Source organism: Gouania willdenowi, chromosome 7, assembly GCF_900634775.1.
Source record: "Gouania willdenowi chromosome 7, fGouWil2.1, whole genome shotgun sequence".
Taxonomy (NCBI): Eukaryota; Metazoa; Chordata; class Actinopteri; order Blenniiformes; family Gobiesocidae; genus Gouania; species Gouania willdenowi.
In genome coordinates this window covers 25,049,678-25,071,840 of record NC_041050.1, presented here as the reverse complement: position 1 = coordinate 25,071,840, position 22,163 = coordinate 25,049,678, and the positions used below count along the sequence as shown (strand labels likewise).

The 22,163-nt window shown below is 37.9% G+C and overlaps 1 protein-coding gene across 9 annotated transcripts in view; it reads left to right on the top strand.

Annotated features, from left to right (window-relative positions):
- The window catches only part of plch2a (phospholipase C, eta 2a), a 67,778-nt gene that overhangs the window by 13,150 nt on the left and 32,465 nt on the right, over window positions 1–22,163 (top strand). For 7 of the 9 annotated variants that reach the window (XR_003674463.1, XM_028452437.1, XM_028452441.1 and 4 more), the window contains exons 1-11: window positions 98–272; window positions 4,748–4,894; window positions 11,698–11,941; window positions 13,695–13,824; window positions 15,752–15,922; window positions 16,222–16,315; window positions 17,324–17,527; window positions 18,215–18,335; window positions 18,464–18,635; window positions 19,789–19,896; window positions 21,086–21,241. Coding sequence is in view for 6 of the 9 variants with exons in the window: in XM_028452437.1 (XP_028308238.1) it covers window positions 128–272; window positions 4,748–4,894; window positions 11,698–11,941; window positions 13,695–13,824; window positions 15,752–15,922; window positions 16,222–16,315; window positions 17,324–17,527; window positions 18,215–18,335; window positions 18,464–18,635; window positions 19,789–19,896; window positions 21,086–21,241 (1,692 nt within the window). In the remaining 3 variants the exon portion in view is untranslated. Of the gene's footprint in view, window positions 1–97; window positions 273–4,747; window positions 4,895–11,697; window positions 11,942–13,694; window positions 13,825–15,751; window positions 15,923–16,221; window positions 16,316–17,323; window positions 17,528–18,214; window positions 18,336–18,463; window positions 18,636–19,788; window positions 19,897–21,085; window positions 21,242–22,163 lie in introns of those variants that run through there. The other 2 variants (XR_003674464.1, XR_003674465.1) reach the window with 1 other exon arrangement.

Sequence of the window (22,163 nt, the reverse complement as noted above, 5' to 3'; positions counted from 1 at the left end):
TTTTTAAACGTAAAAAGACGGAAGCTCTGATTTCAGACTTTTTTTATACACCTGAAGGCAACGCAGTGTGTGCAGGTGCGTTTGTGTCCTAAATGACTCGCGCTCAGTGTCCGACTGTTCCGTTCAGATGCCACAACTTTTAGGTATTTACGACCCGGTGCCTCTTTTATATCTGAAGGAGCAATCGGTGAAAATCCACATTCATGCTACTTTGTCCAAAGCGCAGAAGCTGCTTTGCAGAAATGGAGTCAAAGCTCCGGCTCGCGGTCACGGTGAGTGCAGCTCTCTGCTAACCACAGGAGGCTCTGTGTTCAAACCCCGCTAAGAACTCTCAACTAGAACGTTTATGAGCCCTGGTCACCTTGCTTTACCACCTCTGCTCCTCTGAGATACAGAGAAGAACAAAGTTTTAAACACAATTATTCTAACTGGAAGAGAACTATCAACTAAAGGCCCGGGGGCCCAATCCGGTCCTTTAGTGCCAAAATTTCCTCATAATTTTTTGATTAGGTTTTATGTGTTTTTGGAATCATTTTGTGTTTTGTTAACTTTTTGTGTGCTTTTGGAGTCATTTTGTGTGTATTTGTTGTGTATTTGTTGCTATTTTGTTGGTTTGTGTTGTCACTTTTTGTTGTTGTTTTGGTGGGTTTTTCAAAAATGATTTTTTGTAATTTTTGTTGTGATTTCTTGTATTGTTTAAGTAATTGTTTTGTGCCATTGTTTTACTGGTTTTAGGTAATTTTGTGTCTTTTTGTTGTTTCTTTTGTTTTGTTGTAATGTTTGTGTTTTCATTTTGTGTGATTTTTGTGTTTTTTGCTGTTCTTTTTGGAGTCATTTTGTGTGTTGTTGCTACCTTGTTCATTTTTAAAGTAATTTTTAATTTGGTTTTGTTTATGTTGTTGTTTTGTATATATGTTTTGTGGGTTTCTGTTGTTTTTTTTGTTGTTGTTTTTGTGTGTTCTGTTAGTTTGTGAGCTTTAAGTGATAATTTTTTGTAGCCCATTTGGGGGTTGCATAAATATAGACGTATGTATATGTATGTGTTATGGTAAGACTAATGATCATGCTATCCTGTGACCAAAAATTAATGCAGAGCTTCATCTGAAGTGTTTTTAATGGGTTGTGATGAACAGGCAGTTCAGATTGTTATTACTGAATTCAATTTTAAAAAGGCTCTCGTATGAAGACAGGTTTAGCTATTGGTGTATAAACCTAAAGCTGCAGTATGTAAGTTTTTTTTTTTTTTTTGTTTTTTTTTTGGCGTCATTTGTTCAAAAATCAATAATCATTTTTGAGCATATTGTAATACAAAGTGTTCTGAGTGGACAGTGAATATCTGCTTTCTCTTGCTCCCGTTAATGAGCTTTATAAATCCAGGAGCGTGACGCTGGACTTCAGCCAGTCAGAGATCTTAAAACCAACAGAGCCATTTATGAGCTGTTTTGAGCGATACTATTAGCTGCTCGAGCTGCTTGTCAAAAGTCTTTGTGCATTCACGATTTGAGAGAAAGGAAAGTCCAATGGCAGATGTACCAGCTAAAGTCTCTGATGCGGCTTTTGCACAGCGGTTACATGGCAAAGCAATAGGAAAAAGGCAGACCAAGGTGGAGAAGCAACAGAATAAAGGGCGACCGTGGCTCAGGTGGTAGAAGGTCATTTTCTGATCGAGAGGTTGAGGGTTCGATCCCAGTACCTGACTATGTGTTGAAGTGTCCTTGGGCAAGACACTGAACCCTAAGTTGCTCCCAGTGGTCGACTAGCGCCTTGCATGGCAGTCCTGTCCCACTGGTGTGTGAATGTGAGAGTGATTGGGTGAATGAGCTGATATGTAAAGCGCTTTGAGACTGCTTCAGTGTGGTGATAAAGCGCTATATAAAATCAAGTCCATTTACCATTTACCACAAATGTGTTCAGGAGGAACGGACTCCGCGGAGGTTCCTCTGACTCTGTATGTGCGGCAGACTGCGCTTGATCCGCTTTCAGTCCGTGTGCAGTCTGCCCCACATATCAAGTCATAGAGAGAGTGAAAGGATAAATAGCTTGAAAAACTAAGAGAACCATTATCCAAGGTGGAAAGAACAGAAGCAATTAATCTGCAGTCTTGATGTGGAGTGTCTGTCTGCTCTGATCAGCTGGGCACGCTGCAGCTGTTTGTGTGTGTGTGGAGCAGCTCTAAGCCTCTTACTGTACTCACACCAGCGAGTGATACGTGCTTTCATGTCTCTAAAACATCAGAAAACTCTCCCTACATTTGTCACTTGTCTCCATGAAAAAACAGTTGCAAACAATTCCATAGTGTGCGCGTTCACGCAAGCGTTCACAAGAAGACCGGTAAGTGTCATTGAGGAGGGGAGGGGGGAGAGTGGAGCATCTCACATACTGCGGCTTTAACTGATCGTCAATTTACCTGATAACACGTCACGAGAGAAGCCTCTCATATTACATGCTGTGAGGGGTTTTGTACACTGATTCTGTGGTTGGTGTTATTGAAAGGTTTCACAAATAACATTTTTGGATCATACCCCGCATTCCCCTGGGTTTAGTCCTGTTAAACGGGATGCTGAGGGGCTAGCAGTGTGGCTAATCTGATGATGATGTTGCGATTATTATTGTAACAATTCAGCATCATGGCCAGTTTCCTGAATCAATTTTATTTCAATTGATAAGGTTTTGAACTGATTAATCGCGATTCGATTTTGATTCAGTATTGCTCTTTCAAATTTATTTGGATATTAATAAGATGGTTCCAAACTTCTGACTTAAATTGGGGCAGCTTACCCAGCGGAGCTTCGTCTGCCATGTTTGCACTGAATTGAATGCACTCTCACTTAGTACTTGACTTTGCTAACACCAGACTATAGCGCAAGACTACAGGGATTAGAGTTCAGAAAAAATGATTTCAGCACCTGTGAATCGGTTTTGGAAAATTTAATTAAATCAATTCAAGATCGATTAAATCAATGTTTTTTACTTAGCTCTATTTAGCGTGTAATAGCGAGTAAAGTCACCTAAATAGGGAAATATGAGGAAATGGAAAGGAAACGGTAAAGTTTAACATGACATGGAAACAACGTGTGCCCTGAAACAGATTCAGGAAATTTGGAAACTGAAAATCTGCATCTCTATTAAAGCTCTGGTGGCAACAGCTACTGCATGTGATGCTTCACTTAATATAAAGCATTAAAATGTAAGATTTGCTTGTGTTATTATTGGGATCAGCCATTACTGAGCAAGTATCATACATCCCACACACACACACACACACATTCAGTAAATCTCCTAGAACAGGATTACTCCAGGGAATTAGGACTTCCGCCCACACAACACATGACTTCCCACTGTGTTTGGTGTTTGGTTCATCCTTTCTATTGCTGCAGGCACTTTATGACACGGGATAAAGTTTGTGCAGATTGGATAAAAATTCTATCTCCACCAACTTTTCTTCTTCTCTGGCCTGTTGATTAAGGAGATCTTATGTGTGGATAGCCTGAATGGACATTTGGAACCTTCTGAACCTTGTTTCATGGCACCAGTCATCATTTTGTTGTCTGTTCAGGGTCATTCGATGTTTTGGTAACATTTATAAGACCCTTTTTTTACTACAAGGATGCTGTATTCCGCTGCAGCTATAGCCCCCAGCACCAAGCCTGGATTTCTGGCTAAAAGGGCAATGTGTTCAGAGAAGGACATGGATAAGGAGAAAAAACTGATCGCTGCAAGTAGCCCAGTGCACCAGCAGTTTCTTCCATCCCATGTTGTGGAGGAGTTTTTCTGGATAGGGAGCAGTATCATAGCTTTTTCCAAGTGGAGACTGGGCTATACGGGTAGGTTATGTTTCAGTAGAGTTATTGTGTCTTGCACCTTTCTGAAGGTCTAAAAGATATCTTTAATCTGCAAGGTATACTATTTAAATGAGAATGGTTTTGATATTCTATGGTGTTGCATTGCACACATGGGTCACTCCAGAATATAGTTGGCCAGTCTTTTCCATAAAGTATGTTTGGGAATGGGTCACACTCCCAATGGGTCCCACTCTACAGTTGAGATTTAAGAACCTGGTGTCAACTAAGGATAGCAGGGTTTTAATGGGGTGGTAAATTGGCTAAAAAGGAAACTCAATTACAAATGTATCCTTGATGAGACCTTTATGACCACATGCTTAGTTAATAACCACTTCATTGGCTGCCAATTTGATTTTTGTCGACAATGACTTTCTTCCGATAATACAAAATTATTACATAAAGTGAGACAACCCCTGATCAGTCCATATAGTTTTTTATTGGAAAAAAATAAACTTGTTTGTGAATGAGCAGTAAAATTAGGTGTGCAAAAACAGGCGGGTGCCAGGGCAACATATGGCCAACTTTAGACAATCCACTTTGGCTTAACCTACTGTCCTGACATATCGTAGCCAAGCTATGCTCACTGCCCCACATTTAGGTCCTACGGTTTTCCATGGTCGCAAAAAACAGAGTTCATTGGGGTTTTTTTTTTTCAAGAAAATGAAGCATCAATTGTAACATGATGTCATACTTTAGGAAAATAACATGCATTTACAAGCAATTTTTGTAATATGAGGCGACAGACTTCACCTTCTGAAATGTTAAGAAATCTGTCCATACCTGTGTTACATTAGGGTTCATTGAATTATTTGTGAATGGCGGTTATTTCGGGAGGTATTTTTCTTTTTTGACAGCATTTCTCACTACTCTGTTTCTCTTTCTTTTCCTGAATGTTTTGCCTCCAGTGGAGAAATGCATGAGCTCGATGCAGCTGGGAACCCAAATAGTGAAGCTTCGTGGTAGTTCCAAGGGTCTGGTTCGCTTCTTCTACTTGGATGAACACAAATCCTGCATTCGCTGGAGGCCCTCACGCAAAAATGAGAAGGCTAAAAGTGAGTACCTTCTTTTCAAAGTTATTTTCAACTGGGAAGTGCAGAGTTCTGAGTGGCCTGGAAAGCAGCAATCCGTGTTTCTGAGTCAGCTCGCTTCCCTATTTTCTCCACGTCACGTGTCACAGGGTCATGAGTTAGGAGTTGTTGGCTTTTCTCACGCACACAAGGAGTTTTTCTCTGAAATATTCAACAGGTTTGATATTCAGCCCCGACCCGTTTCTGATCTGATAATTTTATAAAACATAAAATAATCTGCCGTTTGCCATTCTTGGTTGGAAAGAGGAAAATTTAAAGAAAAATAGCCTGATTATCTTTGTGTGTACTCTGCTTTAGTGTCATTCCTTTGGGGAGGAAAGGTAAATAATCAGACTGACTACGAATATGTAGCATGATTAACATGCTTTTTTTCCTACAGTTTTGTGTTTTTTTCTAGACAACATTTTCAACAAGTCATTGTCTTTTGTTTTTCCCCTTTAAAATAACCAAAATAACTTCTACTGGTAAAACCATCTTAGGGGATTCTCACAACTTGGGGTTGCGGTAAACACAATGCTGTGCTGCCAGTTTCCCTACTCTCCAATTCATTAAGGCAATGCAAGGCAAATGTATTTGTATTACGCATTTCATACACAAGGCAACTCAATGTGCTTTACAAGACCAAAAAGTGCAACAGAAAACATCCAACAGCTTAAAATCAATAGGAACATTTAAAATCATCAGTAAAATCAATTAAAATCATCAACAAACACATTACATCAACAGCAACATGACCAAAAATCTCTGTCATACGCAGTAGTGAAAAAAAGTGCCTTTAACTTTGATTTAAAAATGTTCGCATTAGATGCTGAGTTCAGCTCTGTTGGCAGTTTGTTCCACATCTGCAGCATAGCAACTAAATGCAGCATCACCATGTTTATTGTGAACTCTGGGCTCCACTATCTGACCTGTGTCCATAGATCTGAAAGACCTGCTGGGTTCATACCTGACTAACATCTCACTGATGTATTCTGGACCAAACCCATTCACGGATTTATACACCAGCAGCAGAACTTTAAAGTCTATTCTGAGGCTGACTGGGAGCCAGTGTAAAGACTTTAAAACTGGAGTAATGTGTTCTGACCTCTTTGTTCTGTTAACACCCGAGCTCCAGCGTTCTGAACCAGCTGAAGCTGTTTGATGTTCTTTTGGGAGATTCCTGTCAGAAGACCATTACAATAGTCCAGTCTGCTGGATATAAAAGCATGGACCAGTTTCTCCTGATTTTTCTGAGCCATTAAACCTTTCACTCTGGAGATGTTCTTTAGGTGGTAGAAGCTGTTTTTGTGATTGATTTGATCTGACTGCTGAATGTCAGATCTGAGTCAATCAGAACACCAAGGTTTTTGACTTGGTCTTTAGCTTGTAAAGATCGAGACTCAAGATACTTGCTGACAGCAGTTCTCTTTTCCTTGTTACCAAAGACAGTCACCTCTTGTCATGATTTAGTTGAAGGAAGTTTTCACTCATCCAGCAGTTTACTTTTTCTAAGCAGTCACACACACCTTATTGGCACTCTAGTCATCTGGATTCAGTGATAGATATATTTGTGTGTCATCTGTGTATCTCTGATAATCAACCTTACAGTTCTGTAAAATGTGTCCTAAAGGAAGCATATAATGGCTAAACAGAAGGGGTCCAAGAACAGAGCCCTGAGGAATCCCACAGGTCATTGGTAATCTGTCAGATTCAAAGTTTCTAATGCTTACAAAATAACTTCGCTCCTCCAAGTAGGACTTAAACCATTGCATTACTTTTCCATTTAGTCCAACCCATGTTTGCAATCTGTGCAACAAAATTGTATGATCTACAGTGTCAAATGCAGCACTTAGATCCAATAGAAAGAGATCAGATACTTTTCCTGAATCAGTGTTCAACCTCGTGTCATTGATCACTTTGATAAGAGCAGTTTCTGTGCTGTGATGAGAACAAAAGCCTGACTGAAATTTATCAAATATATTAAGAGCCCTATTCTCCGGTCTGGACTTGAGCACTTTTTTTTGTGCCTGCAGTTATGTGCCTACCTCCTGCACGTGTTCTCGGGGCCAGGTTCCTGACACGCCCACCACGCGTAAATCGACCAAAAGCGCATAGGTGGTCTGAAGCCAGGGAGATGGACTGGGCCATGCCATCATTTTTTGGGGCTGTCTGGAAATCAGCCACCGTTTTCCCAGGAAAAGAAGTTGATGGCACGGATAAAATATAATGAAATGTAACAGATTTTGTCCCGTCTAGAACTGGTAAATGTGAATTGAACCCTGTGACAGTGTCAGTTTGGATAGATTCTTTCTGAAAGTTTCTTCTGCAATAATGAGTCTGTGGCTTAATTTGCAACAAAGTCCAAACTTCTAGTACAATATAATGTTTTGCACTTATTCCAGGTTCAGAAACGCGCAAGAGGAAAAGCACATAAGTCACCCGGAGAACGTTTGTAAGGCCAGATTTGAATGGGAACGCCCACATTTCAGGGCAGCTCTACCCAGAGTGCGTTACTCGGATCAAGGTGCGCGGTGACTGACTTAAGTACAGGGAGAGAATAGTGCGCAGCCAAAAACACTGCTGCTGTGCGGCTTTTCTGACTTACGCGCGCGGGAGAGTATAGCCCTGAGACTACATTCACACTGCAAGCCTTAATGCTCAATTTCGATATTTTGCTCATTTCAGGTTTTTTGTTTGTCCGCTCATTTTACCATATAAAATGTGACCTGTATCAGACTCCAGTGTGAACGGTTTGCGGCTTCAAACTGACATGAATTGATATGAACCTTCAAGCTTTGACCAGAACCCGACAGAGCAAAACCGAAATCTACAGGTCTGACAGACATTAGGTATTTATATCCGTACCTGACCCAAAACCGACAGTTAAAACCTTTTTTTTTCTCATACAAATGACATATTTACGCTTGTTTTAGTGGTAAGCTTGCATTTATTAACAGACAGCTGTTAATGTCAACATCAGATCAGTGCACGGGGTAACAAGCGCACGTCAAACACAGGCGCAGTGCGCGCAAGATACAGTGGATCTATTTACATAATCCACATATCAAATTATAAGGATAATCCATGTTCTTGTGCAGAAAAATTATTGATTCAACAGTGGATGCTTCAAGTTTGACCCAATTCTGTCCCTGTCCCTCTCTGCTCCAGGTGAGCAGAAGACAATTTGCAGCCTGCTGCGTAGAACTCACAGCCTCAGCTGTTGCTATACAGTGATGTCAACGTATCAAATGCACATTAAATCCTCCTTGACCCTTTACACTGGAGTCACATTGAAAAAGATCCGATCTGTACTGAATCAGGACCACATATGAAAGTGGTCTAAATCTGATTTGAAAAAAAACAGATATTGGTCAGATTTGAGTGTTCACATTACTTTTAAAAAATCAGATCTGGTCACTTGGGTCATATTTGCCTGCAGTGTGAACGTTAATGTGTCAAACAAACCTGTTTCCTAATTTTAGCTTCTTTTTCAATCAGCTCATTGTCTTCAGGTTGCTGCTCTAAACTTGCTCTAAAACATTGACACACTTCAGTAACTTTTCTAAATGTATTTACATTTACTATGCTTCCGTTGCTGGTTAAGGAATTTGTTATGTATAGAGAGAATAATAATAATAATACATTCTATTTGAAGACCAGCGCCTTTCAGGTCACCCAAGGTACCTTTACGGTGCATAATAAAACCACAACATTGCATAGTATAAAACCACAGTAAAAATTTAAGCTAAAACTGTATCAAAACAACAGTAAAAGTTGAGCTAAAAACACAGAGACGGGGGAGTGGTGGTTAGGTGGAAAATGCAGTTGTGAATAAGTGGCTTTTGAGTCTGCCTTTGAATTGTAAGACAGAGTTCATGTTCCAGAGCCGGGGAGCAGAGCGGCTGAAAGCTCTGCTCCCCATGGTGATAAGGTGGGTTGGGGGAGTGGACAGATGAATGGAGGAAGAGGATCTGAGGGAGTGAGATGGAGTGTGGACGTGGATGAGATTAGTCAGGTATGATGGGGCAGTGGGGTAAATGACCTTAAAAGTTAACAGAAGGATCTTGAAGCGGCTGCGAGACTGAATAGGGAGCTGGTGGAGAACAGGAGTGATGTGGGAGATAGAGGGGGTTTTGGTGATGATGCGGGCAGCTGAGTTCTGGACTAACTGGAGTTTATGAAGGGATTTGCTGGGGAGACCAAAGAGAAGGGAATTGCAGTAGTCAAGCCGGGAAGTGACGAGACTGTGGACAAGGATAGCAGCAGTGTGAGGGGTGAGGGAGGGGCGGAGGCGATTAATGTTACGGAGGTGGAAATATGCAGCCAGGTGATACTATTGATGTGGGATATGTAGGATAGTGCTGTCGAGGATGACAAAGAGCAAAGAGAGAGATAAATAAAATAGAGCACAGAAATTATATGCTTTCGAATTTCATTTTCTTATTATAGTCTTATTCTAATAAATGTTTTATAAATCCATGTTTTTACTATCAGAGGGCCACAGAACAATGACCGCTCTGAGCATCTTAATAGGGGAAAGAACAAAGGGTTCTGTGTTTTTGTTGTTGTTTGGTATGTTTATGTTGTATATTTTTATTGTTTTGTGCATTTTGTTTTTTTTGTAATTTATTGCGTTTTTGGAGTCATTTTCCCATATTTTTGTTGTATTGTTTTTGTTGTTATTTTGTGTGTTTTTGGAGTCACTTTTCTGTTTTTCTCTGTTCATCATTTTGTGTAATGTTCTATAGATTGGTGTGTTAATGGAGTAATTTTTCAGTTTTTTTATGCTGTTTTGGGTTTTTGGAGTCTTTTATTATGTACGGTGGTTTTTAAGTCATTTTGTGTATTTAATTGTCATTTTGTGTGTTTTTAGAGTAATTGTTCTGTGTTTTTGTTGTTTAATACATATGTATTTGGGTATTAAGTAGTGCTGTTGATTAATCCTAATCCAACTTTTAACATTTTAGTAAAAGTATGTTAATCTTGCGTATTTAGTTGTAAAATAGCTGTTACAAATGAATTTTGCTAATTACTGAGACAGATTATTTGGACCATTGTGCATCACTAACTTTCACTGTTGGCCCCGCCCCTCCTATAGAAGCTGGAAGGAGTGAGGAGAGTTTCCTCCAATCACAGCCCTCAGTGAGCATTGATTGACAGCTCCAATGCGGAATTGCTTTCTGCAGCGGTGATGGTTTTGAGTCTGTGCTTCTATAAAGAGCAGATTCTGCACTAATCAGAGGGTTCGTCAAGCTGTGCGTGTGTGTGTATACAGACACATTGTGTGCATATTCCAATCTTTTTCTGCGTGTGCATGGACGTGCTTGTGCTATTTGTCTTTGTGTGTGCGCTACTATATACACTATATCACCCAGAGACTGTTTTCCCCTGAGTGCTGCCTTGGCTCTACAGACATTGACGGCCGGGGGAGTTGTCGCTTGAAGTCGCTTAAAAAGTTCACATTTTTCAACTTTGAGTGACTAGGTCGTGCTTGACTAGTCACTCAAATCCTGCACGTCACGTCGCTTGAGGGGGGATAACTTGAGGTTGCGTCATTGATATTGATTGATGTTTTACATAACCTGTTCATAACTTTCCATGTACCCGAGTGCCCGAGTTCCTGATATATATATATATATATATACCCATAATAAGATGCACAGACTACAACACAAAAGACGGGTGAAGTCGTTCCTGTGCTTCCTGGGCATTAATTTTAGTTTAAAAATAACCTGATGGAAAACAAAAGCCCATTTATGTGCACATTGTGCAAAAGAGAGATTGTCAATGACCGGAGCCCTTCCACCGCCTTCTTGCGGAGCTTTTTCATCTCAATGCTAAATATGTAGCAGCTAGCACGGACAATGGTCCTACTCCAAATGAACTGACAAATGAACAAAGTCAGTGGATAAATGATTGTAGTGGACAGTCGACCACTCTCAGTGGTAGAGGATGTCGGGCTAGAAGCCGTGCTACAGATAGCATCATCTGATCCAACTTATGAGCTATGTAGAAAGATTATTTCAAATTCATCAGTTTCATCAGTTGGTCTGTTTATTTCATGCCACAGATATTCTGACTATTTGGCACTGTTTCCATTTCTCTGGAATGTTCTGAAATAAGTGTTTTTTATTGTAATGCACAAAAACACATTTCTTTTGGAAAGTTTACAAAAAATCTGGCAAAGCATGACCATATCTTGCTTAAATTTAAGTTTGTGCTTTGTAAACAATGCAATCATAATATTCTTTATTCATATTTGCACATTGTGTTAGGACTCAGTGATCTTAATAATAAACAGAATTTTGTTGTTTACGCTCATTTATTGTTTTCATTGCTTCAGTCATATACCAAAACCCATTAAAATATGAAAAATTTTGCTTCTCGTGTCAAATATTGTCAGGTGATTAATATAGATTAATCGAGATTAATTCATTACAAAGTTTCTAATTAATTTTATCGAATCTCACCTCTAGTTTTTACACGTTTCTATATTTTTGTGTGTTTTTGGAGTCAGTCGCCAGGTCATTTTTCAGGGCTTTTAAATAGTACTTGCTGTGCCTTAAATGCTCTTATATCAATTGGTTTGCTGGAGGTTTACCCCCCCCCAGTGTTGTCTATTTTTTCTCATGTTCATGTGTGTTTTATCTTCCCCACACTGTCATGAAAATCCTAAATTTTGATGCAGTTAACATAAAATGACTGTTTTTTATGCACTACATAAAACGAGTGATTGATGGCACATACTGTAGCTCAGTAAGTAACTCATCCTTTTTTTTCTCCAACAGTCTCCATCGACTCCATCCGTGAGGTTGGTGAGGGGAAGCAGTCTGAAGTTTTTCAGCGCTATTCAGAGAACAGCTTCGATCCAAACTGCTGCTTTACTTTGTATTATGGGGAACACATGAGGTCCCTGGATCTAGTCTCTGGCACAGGAGAAGAGGCTCGAATCTGGATCACAGGCCTCAGGTACCTGATGGCTGGCATTAGTGATGAAGACAGCTTGGCCAAGAGGCAGCGCACTCGGGACCAATATCCTTTACTCTTGCACTCATTTCTGATAGTTTTCTTATAAAGTGATTTACGAGTACCTTAAAGCTGCTGGAGACTATCATTTTATTACCAGTTAAAGACACAGTGTGCCTCATACAGAAGATCAATAAATCAAAGATTGTTTGCTTGAGAAATAGGTATAAAAGGTTGAAATTGCCACTCAGAAGTTTGTTTTGATCTCCACTGTTAACATTCTTTTATTGACATTGTTGGATAAGTTTGGCGCAATGCTTTGTGGGATGTGGAGTCTCATAGACAGATGCATTGAAGTGTTTTTACTTAATTCTTACTGGGATTTTTTGTGTTTCTTCTCCAGACAAGGAGGGCAGTGATTCGCTTGTCTCCATGTTTTTTGTAGTTTGTTCCCAGTATTCCCAGTGATATCACCTCGCTCTGGGAGACATTCGGTTTGAGCCGGATTCTAAACTTTTCTTGTAAACGCCAAAATAAACTTCCACTATTGTTTTTCCACAACTTTCAGTCACTTTGGCAGAATTTCTCTCGGCAAACACAAGAAATCACAGTAAGAATGAAGTAAAAACACTTCATTGTTCTCAACCTTGGAGTCAGGAACCCATTTGGGGTCATGAGACACTAGAAGGGGGTTGCCAGGTAAGAATAAGAATAAACTTGCCATATTTCAACATATTTTTTATCACTTTTTCTTGCCATATTTGTGCTCTTTTTAATTTATTTTTGCTACATTACTCCCATTTTTGCCACTTGACCAAATGTCAATGCCTTTTCTGCAATTTTTCGGCACTTACAAACACTTTCCACCACGTTTTCCACTAGTGACGCATATGCTGACCCATTATTGTCACTTTTAGCATATTTCATGCTTATTTTTGCCTCTTTAACCACATGATGGATGTCAGCTTCACTAACATCCTCCTCTCACCTACCTCCTCTACAGAGTCCAGAGGACAGTCCAGGACAGAACCAATTGAATTGTTCTAATATTGACACTTTGAACACTTTTTACTGCTTTTTTCTGTCTGTTTTTGACCACTCTAATTTGCAACTTTTAACCAATTTCAGTGGTTTTTAAAATCCCATTTCACCACCTTTTCCACCATTTTTAGTCACTTTAAACCCATTTTATTTCTGATCAAAACAAACAACAACTTAATACCATGGTGCAAATAATAATAATAATTAAGTTCCTGGATAACAGTGGATATTATTCATATAAATGAATAAATGTGGTTAGATTCATAGAACAATGGACCATAATTTTGCTGACTTTATGGATGGGCCTCTGGCACCTTTTCATTTTGGGGTTAGCGGGCTGAAAAGGTAGAGAACTCTGGTCTACAGGACTCCACATCCCACAATACAATGTGTGAAACTTTTACAACAATGTCAATAAAACTGTTTACAGTGGAGATTAAAACCAACTTCCAAGTGGCAATTTTAACCTTTCACACCATTTTTTGAGCAAATGATCTTCATTTCAGCTCTCTGAAGCAGGTCTACATGATGTCTTTATCTGATTTAAAAAAATATATCTTCTTTAGCTGCTTTAATAAAAAATTGCATGATAGTGGCTTATGATTGGCCCAGCTGATGATGAAATGACAGGGATTTTTTAAAGCACATTCCAATTTCGATATCTGCTGAAATTGCGCAGTGAAAGCATTTAAAAAAAAAAATTTAATCATTAATTGTTTAATGTTCAAAGAAATGTTGCTGCTTGAATATTTTGCTGACTTTCCTGAACTCGTACCACGTGGCTGAAGCAGACTTTCACCGAGGCTGATAAGAACGGCGATGGTAGTTTAAGCATAAGCGAGGTTATGCAACTTCTCCACAAACTCAACGTTAATCTACCCCGTCAGAAAGTCAAACAGATGTTCAAGGTAAGTCGACGTCAGTATTAAGAGCTGCATCAGACGTGGGCAACTGGTGGTTCTCGGTTTAATTTTGTGCAGCCCCCAAAGTGAACACACAAATGTACTCAAAAAACCACACAAAATGACAAAAATTGGAAGAAAAGGGCAACAAAAATAAACAAACCTGATGAATTCAGTCATTCATTCATGGGCAAGAACACACTCTGCACTGCTATACACCAAGTTGTGACGGCCCTGTAACATAATTATTGGTTATACAAATAATGTCCACCTTATGATACATGTCCCTTTCTCAGGGTTCACCGAGTCATCGGAGCGAAACAAAAAATACATTTTATATATTGACATATATGTATCAAAATGATCATATATATATATATTGCTTTTGTTTAAAATCACCTGGTTTTATTACAATTTAAAAAATGTAAATAATCAATCTTTATGTAATATTCAACTCAATTTTCATAATTAATCAATATTTGATTTCTTTTCACCACTCATCGAGCCAGGAATATCACTCCACTTTGGCCTGTATTTTTCTTGTTTAATTTAAAGGGACAATGCTTATTGTTGATGTTAATGAATGGGGCAATATGTAAATGTGCCAGATTACTATAACAATTTACAATGACTTTAAAGCACATTCTCTACATGATTGTAGTACCTTTGGCAATAAAAAATGAAGTCAAAAAATGTATTGGTGAGAAAAAAGGAAAAGTAATTTCTCGGTCTTTTCAGGTCAAAAGAGAATGTATTTCTATTTGCTTCCTGGCTTTGTACAAATGACTTCTTTGACTGCTGCGATGGTTGGCAAAGGGCAAAGCCACTGACTGGCTCTCAGTGGAGGGATTAGCTTGCTGCCCTGTTAACAGTGTTGGTTTAGCCTTCTTCCTGCAGAGCAGCTTGACAGCTTGTCGTCACTAAATCCAGCAGCCTCATGGTCACCCATATGGTGCTGCTAAAAAAAACAGATGGGCCAGGTTTCAAAAACACAATTAACCTGCTCCACACACTTTGGGGTGTATATGTGGATATCATCCAACCTTAGTGTACTTGCAATCTCATAACTTATTCATCAATTTGTGTGGCTAGTTCTGGTAAAGAAATAAAGCTAGTTTTTTCATCTTTATTCAGTTTTATCCTTAGATAAATCAAATGCCAGCTACTCATCACACGGCACTGATTATTTTACATCTTTACACTTTAATGGAAACCTTGGACATTTCCACATTAACTCCCCTAAATTCAGGAGAAGAGAAAAAACTCATTTTTAAATAGAATGACACGTTTAACATGAATACTTTTATCATAGCGAGTGCCACAAATATGTGATTATCTGATCCAAGGAGGGCCACATTTAAAATAATGAGCATTAATAGTGTTTGTGTTTTTCTGTCATTTTTATATATTCTTTTGTCATTTTGAGTGATTTTGTGTAATTTTACTGTTTTTTAACATGTATTTTTCTCTCATTTTGGAGTTTCTGGAGTCATTTTGTGTCACTTTACTGTTATTTGTGAGTTTTTGCTGCTTTTTATGTATTTTTCTGTTATTTTATGTGTTTTCTGAGTTATTTTGTGCATTTATTTTGGTGGCCGCACAAAAATAGACCGAGGGCTGACAGTTGCCCATGTCTGATTTAGCAGAACCAGGCTCACCGGTGTTGACTATCTGCCTTGACTGGTTAGTAATAATAGTGAAAAGCAAGGAGGGAACAGAGCATGATAAAGATCTGACAGAAAATGATGTGAAAGAATGGATTTTGAAAAAGTCAACACAAAGTATTTAAACCCGCAATCAACCAATGAAAGCTGTTTGAGGTATGAATAAGATATATTAATAAATGTTTGTCTTTATTTATTTTTGTTGTAGCAGCTGTAATGACCTGCATCCAGATTATGAGATGTTAAGAAACAACTCGTTGTGTGTGCAGGAAGCAGACACAGATGACTACCAGGGAAGGTTGGGCTTTGAGGAGTTTTGCTCCTTCTACAAGATGATGTCAACCCGCAGGGATCTGTACCTGCTCATGCTCGCCTACAGCAACCACAAAGATCATTTGGACAAAAGCAACCTAGCCCGCTTCTTAGAGGCTGAACAAAAGGTACATCATGCTAAATATACTATAAAGAAGGAGGCTACAATGCCAAGTTTGAATCCAAGTAATGGGAAGTTTATACGTTTAAATAGTTGTTTTTTTTCTTTCTTTTTCTTTTTTAGTAAAGTTTGCTGATTTAGAACAGAAATATTCTTATGCACTTGTCTCGTATCAGTCAGTGGTTCACTGTTATTGCAGAAGGAAGACTGAGGAGCAGCGAGGATAACAATGTGTATCACAAGAATATAACACCATAACACACCATTATACAACTTTTTACATACGTTTTTTTTAAACCTTTGTAGATGATCAAAGTGACCAACGACCATTGCCTGGAGATCATCAAGAAATTTGAGCCTTGTTCTGGGAATCAAAAATTAGAAGTCCTGGGAATTGATGGTAAGCAAGTTTTCATATTTTGATAAAGGAAATTGAAATGAAATATTTTTGACAAAACTCCATTAATTATATCTGTATATATATATATATATATATATATATATATACAGTATATCATATTTATCCTTCATTCTCTATCTATCCTTTATTTATCCCTCATGCTTTATATTTATCATTATTATTATTGTTGCTGGCTTGTTTCTTTGTTTTTTGTTTAGTGCACCGACTACCAAGTCAAATTCCTTGTACTTTCCTAAAAACTGTACTTGGCCAATAAAACATTTCTGATTTTTGATTTCTGATTAATATGAACAATATTGTTTTAGAAGTTTTGAGGATGTTTTTGACTTCAAGAGTGAATCTTTATTTAAAAAGAGGATGATGGATCACTATTGAAAATACTGTGAATATAGAACAATCCCATTTAAGCAAAACTAATTGCACACAAATTAATTTTCAAGTTTAGAATATTTAGGGCCATTACCATTAGGTTTAAGTTGTGGGTGGTTTTGTGCATGTACAAAAAGGGTTTTCAAGAAAGTTCCATGGGACATAAATGTAGAGGCTTGTTAGAGCCTGAAATTTAACGAGACCTGAATATTTATTTAAAGAAATTTAATAAAACTAGAAACTGGTCAATAATGTAACAAACTTTTTGCCTTTTATGTATATATATATATATGAAGGTAAGAAACACACACATTTATGCATACACATTTGTGTATAATGCAACTCTTTACATTAAATTAATAAATCCTTTAATCTATAAATCATTGACTCACTCTGATGTAATAAAATTATTACACTATTAGCAGAAAAATGTTTTACTTGCCCCATAATACCAGTTTTAAAATTACATTTTGGGCTCAGCACTTTTGTTACATTATTGACCATTTATTCCATTTCGGGTTCTATTAAAAACTTTTTGCATTTCAGGCGTTGTTACATAGCGGGTTCTAACAAGGCTGAAGAAGTCTCATTGTCTTTTTCTTGACTTTTTCCCTCTAGGTTTTACAAATTATATGCGCAGCCCAGCAGGTGACATCTTCAACCCTGATCATTATAATGTGAACCAAGACATGAACCAACCGCTGTGCTGCTACTTCATCGCCTCGTCCCATAACACCTACCTAATGGGTGACCAGCTGATGTCCCAGTCCAGGGTGGACATGTATGCCTGGGTGCTGCAGGCCGGATGCCGCTGTGTGGAAGGTCAGAGACCAGGGCTTTATTTTCAGGTTATTTGTTTTTTATGCCAACAATACGAGTTTCTGAACAATTTCTGCGTCAGTCAATGGCGATAAAATATTTAAGTGCAATTAACTAAACCAAAAAAATCTATGTTTATGTATGATTCTTTTGAAATGCGAAAAAATATAAAACTATAGACCCCTATACAAATGGAAACGATCGCCGACTGCGCCTAGCCAGTAGGCTTCGACTTTGTGTTTTTGAGACCGTCAATCAAAGTGAATGCAGAACTGTGCTTTTGTGACACGTGGCCTTGCGCGTCACAACAGCAAACAGATAAATATGATTTTGGTGCTTACCTATATCAATGCAACCTTGTTATGTTCCGCGATGCGCGCGCAGAAAAGTAAAGGCGTGGCTTCTGGTAGATTGCAGAGGCAGGGGGAGGAACTGGAGCTATTGAGGGCGGGACATCGAGACGTCCTCTCATAAACTCCGGATATCAGCTTTATGTCAATTGCTTGAAATTAATATTGAAAGTGAAATCTTGTTCTTAGAAAATGGCTTAAATATGAAATATTTAGCTGTAGTTTGAATATGGGAAAGCAGTTTTTACATTGAGCGTTTAAGGCAAATTACTTAATTATTACATTACTGGTTACTTTAATGATGGCTGGTCTGCAACTTCTTTCTTTCTGTGGTCCTCAGTGGACTGTTGGGATGGTCAGGATGGTGAGCCTATTGTCCACCATGGCTATACTCTAACCTCCAAGATCCTGTTCAAAGACGTAATTGAGACCATCAACAAGTATGCCTTCATCAAGAATGAGTACGTTTACAACTGTTAACACTTATTCCTAACAATTTACAGGCTCACAAATTCCTTCCATTATTGACATTTTTTGGGAATTTGTGTGTGTGTGTGCGCGTGTGTGTGTGTGTGCCTCAACCGTTTAGCTATCCAGTCATCCTGTCGATTGAAAATCACTGCAGTGTTCCGCAGCAAAAAAAGATGGCTCAATATCTGGTGGATATCCTTGGAGAAAAGCTGGATGTGTCCAGTGTCACATCTGATAAATCTGGACACCTACCATCTCCAGAGAAGCTCAAGGGCAAAATCTTGGTGAAGGTAATCCATGACTGAAAGTTATTAATCTGATATTACCGGATATGGTAAACATGTCAATAAAAAAAAAAAAAAAAAAATTTAATTTGTACTTGTAGTGCATTTTAATTGCAAGCTCTATCAAAGAGTTACTAACCTGACAAAGCTTCTGCTATTATACTGTATATAATCTTTGGATAAAGGTTGCAATTAGAAACACAAGTTTCAGGTTATTATGTTTGTATCTGAGAATTCTCAGTTATTTTCTCAGAGTTGTAAGCAATAAGTTTTTCAAAATAAAACTTCTGAAACATTTATGAAAACAATATCACTGAAGGAGTGTAAACCTCCGCCAAGCTCCAAATCTCCTCTTTTCCAGATATTGTCCGTTGTCTGGATCAGTAATCCTGATCCTGGTACCATCCTCATTCACATTTTAAAGGCTTGGAAGAAATCCCCAGTAGGTCCAATTGTATGGGAACTTACATTTTGTTTAGAAAATGTCATGATGAAATGCACATTCCCAATTTGATCCAGGGGAAATCCTGTGCAGTAGGTGGGGAACCAACCCACCATAACTGAGTCAAATTTTATAAAGATCGGTCAATTACGAGCCAAGATTTGAATTTTGGAAATTTTGCTCATGAGAGATAGATTTATGATTTTAAAAACTGATCCAGAATCAGTATATTGATTAGGAACCCCTCTAATAGTAAATGGAATCTTACATAAGCTATGGTCTATATGTGGTTAAAATGATGTCAAAATCTGACATAATCCATCTAACAGACAAACACATAAATAAACTGGTGAAAATATTAAAAAGTGCTTTACTTTTCTTCTATAAACTTTATAATTTCTTTGTGGCCCAGTACCAATCGGCTGACTGGTAGTTGGGGACTAATGTACTTTGATAATGCTTTGATGATATTTATGCTAAATGTTTGGGCTCAGTTTAGTTTCAATGCACTGATAAAGAAAATGATACATTGATACAAATCAACCATAAAGCAGATGTGCTCCTGGAGTTATGTGACAATAAGGTTGCAACATTTCTGGTAAATTTCCACCGGAACTTAATGTTGGGAATTTTGGGAATATTATGTACATTATAAACACCATAAACATTTTGCTCTTTCTGCCTAATGTCTTTCTAATGTCACACTTTGTCCAACAGGGTAAAAAACTTCCTCCAAACATTGATGAGAATGCAGAGGAGGGCGAGGTGTCTGACGAGGACAGCGCGGATGAGATGGAGGACGACTGCAAGCTGATAAACGGAGATGTGAATACATTCATTAACACACATTCATTTTGTTTACTAAAACATTTCCATCATAGTTTTCATCAGCTACATTTTTTTAGGTGACAATAACTATGATAACTATGACGAATATAAATAAATATGTCAACAAAACTACATCAAAACATATTGATATTTTGTTAGATAATAAAAATGAGGGACATGGGACAAAATCCAATCATGTGATCGACAGAAAAAGTTGAAAACCACTGGTTTGGCAACACGAGCTCACAGCGAAACGTGTCACTGTCACGAAAATGATTCACCATGATTTCTGTGTTCTTTTTGTGCTGCGCATCACGTCTTTCAAACTCAACTTGTTTCCATTGAAAGTTATTTTATGCAATTGAATTTTATTAGAATACTTCTTGGTTTATAATTACAATGATAAATCCCATAGCTCACCAATATTTTGTAACCTGCAGCACAAAAAAATAAATATTGATTCCTGCAGCACAGAAAATTGGAGGAAATTGTGTTGCCAAGCACAGAAAAATAATTTAAGTCTTTTTCATGTCAGTGTGATGTGTGTCACCACTGCCGTGTCACCCATTAGTTGAGCAACATGTGGCGTGTTAGTGGCCTGGCTGAAAACCACAGAGCTACGATGGCTTTTTTGACACATTCTTTTAAAATACATAGAAAGACTTCCATGTTAATTAACAACAAAACTACATAAACGTTTACTTGGAGGACGGTTATTCTCCAAAGTAATGGGAAATCTTATGTTGTTTTTTCTTTTTCTTTTTTTCCTTCAAAAGTATTTACGTCACAATGTAAAGCTGCTAAACTGATTAAACTAACTTATTTATTTTTATTAGATAAAATTATAGTGCAGGCCCCATAGATCAATGAATCGAACTGTATTTAATCTAAAAGGAACTTGGAAAAAGGTCGAAATTGCTGCTTGAAAGTTTGTTTTCACCTCCGTTTGTTGACTTTTTCAAGCATTGCGGGATTTGGAGTCGTGGTGCTTTGACTTGATTCTGATATCAGGAGTAATACCAGCAACAAACTAGAACAAAAAAAAGAGAAACACTTCAATGCATCAGTATACTGGCCTCTACACCCACAATGCACATTGAGGAAAATGTAATATTTTTAAAAAGCTTTTGCATAATGAAAAGTCATCCACATTATTAATTATTAGTGTGTGTGTTTCATACTGTAGTCTTCAACAAACAGAAAGCATGTGGAGAACATCGCTAAAAAAAAGTTGGACAACCTGATAAAAGAGTCCAAGATCCGAGACCAAGAGGACCCAGACTGTCTGACCATCGCAGCCCTCCCAGCTACCAGGAACTCCTCCGACAAACACAGCACCAAGGTAGTGTCTGTCACCACCAATCTGTCATATATCCAATATTTAATTATATTTCTGACTTCATAGGTATGAAACACATTTTAACGTACAGGAACATGCTTTGTTTGTCCAGCTCTTCCAGGGCTTGGTTGTGGGAAAGCTTTGCAATAAAAGGTTTTGTTGTTTTGTTTCACTTGGCATACTAAGATACAATAGCAGGTCCACAATTATAAGGGCTATTAGGTCATATTTTACAGAAAGCTTGTGATGTGATCATTTTAAAATTTTATGTTTAGGAAAAATCACATTCAGAAAAAATGAGATCGGTAACACGCGGATTGTTCTGACCCATCAAAGCTAACAACACAGTCATTCAGGAGATTTCACTCTGGGCTAACAAGTTAAACCATCTGCGGTATATAATGTTAGCATCTCTAACATTATACATCTAACAATTCATTCCTATAAAGCGATGCTACCAGAAAGGGACAACCTTTATCACAGTGGGAGCCACAAAAATGTGATTGTGTCTGATTGTATCTCTATCAGGTCACATTATTAATATTTATGCCAGTGTTTAGAAAAATGACCAATCTGTGCATTGATACTGTACAGGTAAGAACAAAGGATGTGTGTTTTCAGGTTGTTGTTTTGTGTAATTTATTGTTAATTTTTATTTATTTTTTGTCATTATAGGAGTTATTTTGTATTTATTTGTCTCTCGTTTTTTGTATTTTTGTTGTGTTTTGTGTGCTTTTAAGACTTTTTATTGACATTTGGTGTAAATTTGTTGTGTCACGAGTCATTTCTATTTATTTCTATAGTCCATTTGTGTACTTCTCTGTTATGTTTTTTGGAGTTATTTTGTGTATTTTTGTATGCTTTGGGTGTCATTTTGTGTATTTTTGTTGTTGTTTTGTGTCTTTGTGTATTCTGACTTTTTGTA